The sequence below is a fragment of the Octopus sinensis genome, linkage group LG6 (assembly GCF_006345805.1).
Source record: "Octopus sinensis linkage group LG6, ASM634580v1, whole genome shotgun sequence".
In the NCBI taxonomy this organism is placed as follows: Eukaryota; Metazoa; Mollusca; class Cephalopoda; order Octopoda; family Octopodidae; genus Octopus; species Octopus sinensis.
In genome coordinates, this window is record NC_043002.1 from 39387798 (window position 1) to 39389696 (window position 1899).

Below are 1899 nucleotides of genomic sequence, written 5' to 3' on the forward strand. Positions count from 1 at the left end.
CGAAAGGAATTTTTTTTTGAAAATATTTTTATCCTATATTAGATATGTATGTATGTATGTATGTATGTATGTATGTATGTATGTATGTATGTATGTATGTATGTATGTATGTATGTGTGTATGTATGTATGTACGTACGCATGTATGTATGAATGTATGCATGTATATACGTACGTATATATATGTATGCGTTTACATTCTTATGTGTGTATGTATTTTTGTGTACAAGAGTGCGTGCATAGGTTTCTGTGTAACTGTGTTAATGTTAGCAGCGAGATAACATATTGACTTGACGAACTAAGATTCACGAGATCAGAACCAGACTAATATATGTGTCGATATCGATAGGATCGACTAGACTAATGAAGGCGGTGCCCCAGCAACCGGGCAGTACAAAGAAAAACTGAAACTAATAAAAAAATTGGACGACTGAAAGCGTACGAACGCACACACTCACACATACACACGAATACACACAAACACACGCTTAGATATAAAGGGAAGTAACTCTGTTGTAGTATCAGACGAACACTTTATCAATTAGCGTCAACTTGGAAGCGAATCAAACTCCACGATGAATCATTTTGTTGTTTTGTCACTGGTAATTTTCTTTACTTTTTGTGCTTCAGTAACTTTAGGTGGTGATTTAGCGAAATTGCTGCGACGGAATCCTTGCTTCAAATCCAATTTTTCGTCCAAATATCCGAGAGAAGTCAGGTAAAGGGGTTTTGTTCATTTTTTCTTACCGATTGTTTACATGTATATATATATACATTGTTTGATCATGTGATGGTGACAGACAGATCTTTAAAAATTTTAAGAATAAGATTTACTAAACATTAAAGTAGCTAAATAACCGATCGCCTGATTAGTGTCCGGCTTTCTTTTTTCCCTTAGAGAATTATCAACATGTGCCGTTAGAATATGAGAAGATATGTATAATACAGCTTTTTATTTCGCGTTAATTTTATTACACTTATAACACGAATGTATATGACACATAAATAGTACAAAAGGAAGGCAGGAGAAAAAAAAAAGTAAAAAGAGAAAGAAAAGAAAGAAAAAACATCAATGCAACATCAAGTGCTTCAATTGGTTATACATTGTCAATCCAGGGACTGTGTTTATTCGAATATCGTTTACATGTGGTGTAGATTATCTATGATTATCGTCTTACGTAATAAGAAAGTTTGCTTGTTTGATAAGCCATTCTTTGGGAGATAGCTTAAACAGTTTGTCTTCGTTTTGCAATAATTTTTTTTTTATATATATAGGCACATGACCCGAAATTCTGTGGGAGAGGGGCTAGTCAATTACATAAATCCTCATTGCTTAACTGATACTTATTTTATCGACCTGAATGAAAGGCAAAGTTTACCGCGGCGGAATTTGAAGTCAGAACGTAAAGACGGTCGAAATGCCGCTCAGCGCTATAACTGGCGTGCGAATGATTACTGCCAGTTCGCCGCTTTTTGTTTAATAATAACAAAATCATTGTTATACAGTGCTCATGTGCACAGTTCGTGAGAGATGGGTTAAAGATAAGACAGAAAGCGGTAGTTAAGTAAAGAACAAAATAAAAGTTTAAAGTACATGTACAGTGCATAGAATAAAGCACGAAAGAGGAAAGTGATGAGTCAAAGAGGAAAGAAGCGAGGCCACAAGCACATCAGGAGTAGTATCGGGAAGCACGGAGTTTTCTAAGACTGCATTGTTCTAATCTTGATATTTACCAAATGATTGATTATATTCTGTGCGATAGGAATCGTTTCACGAGTCATGAAAAAAAAAAGTCCAATCTTGTAGTCAACTACATTGACATCCGTGTTCAAGTGGTACTTATTTTATCAAGTCCAGAAGAACGGTGGCATTTGAACTCAAAATTTAAGAGTTGGAAGA

General features: G+C 35.0%; 1 protein-coding gene across 1 annotated transcript in view; it reads left to right on the forward strand.

Moving 5' to 3' along the window:
• The first annotated feature begins 500 nt into the window (after positions 1–500).
• Positions 501–1899, forward strand: part of LOC115212941 (cathepsin Z) — a 43114-nt gene continuing 41715 nt past the window's right edge. The window contains exon 1 of the mRNA XM_029781785.2: positions 501–717. Within this exon, the coding sequence (XP_029637645.1) occupies positions 575–717 (143 nt within the window). The 5' untranslated portion in view covers positions 501–574. The remainder of the gene's footprint in view (positions 718–1899) is intronic.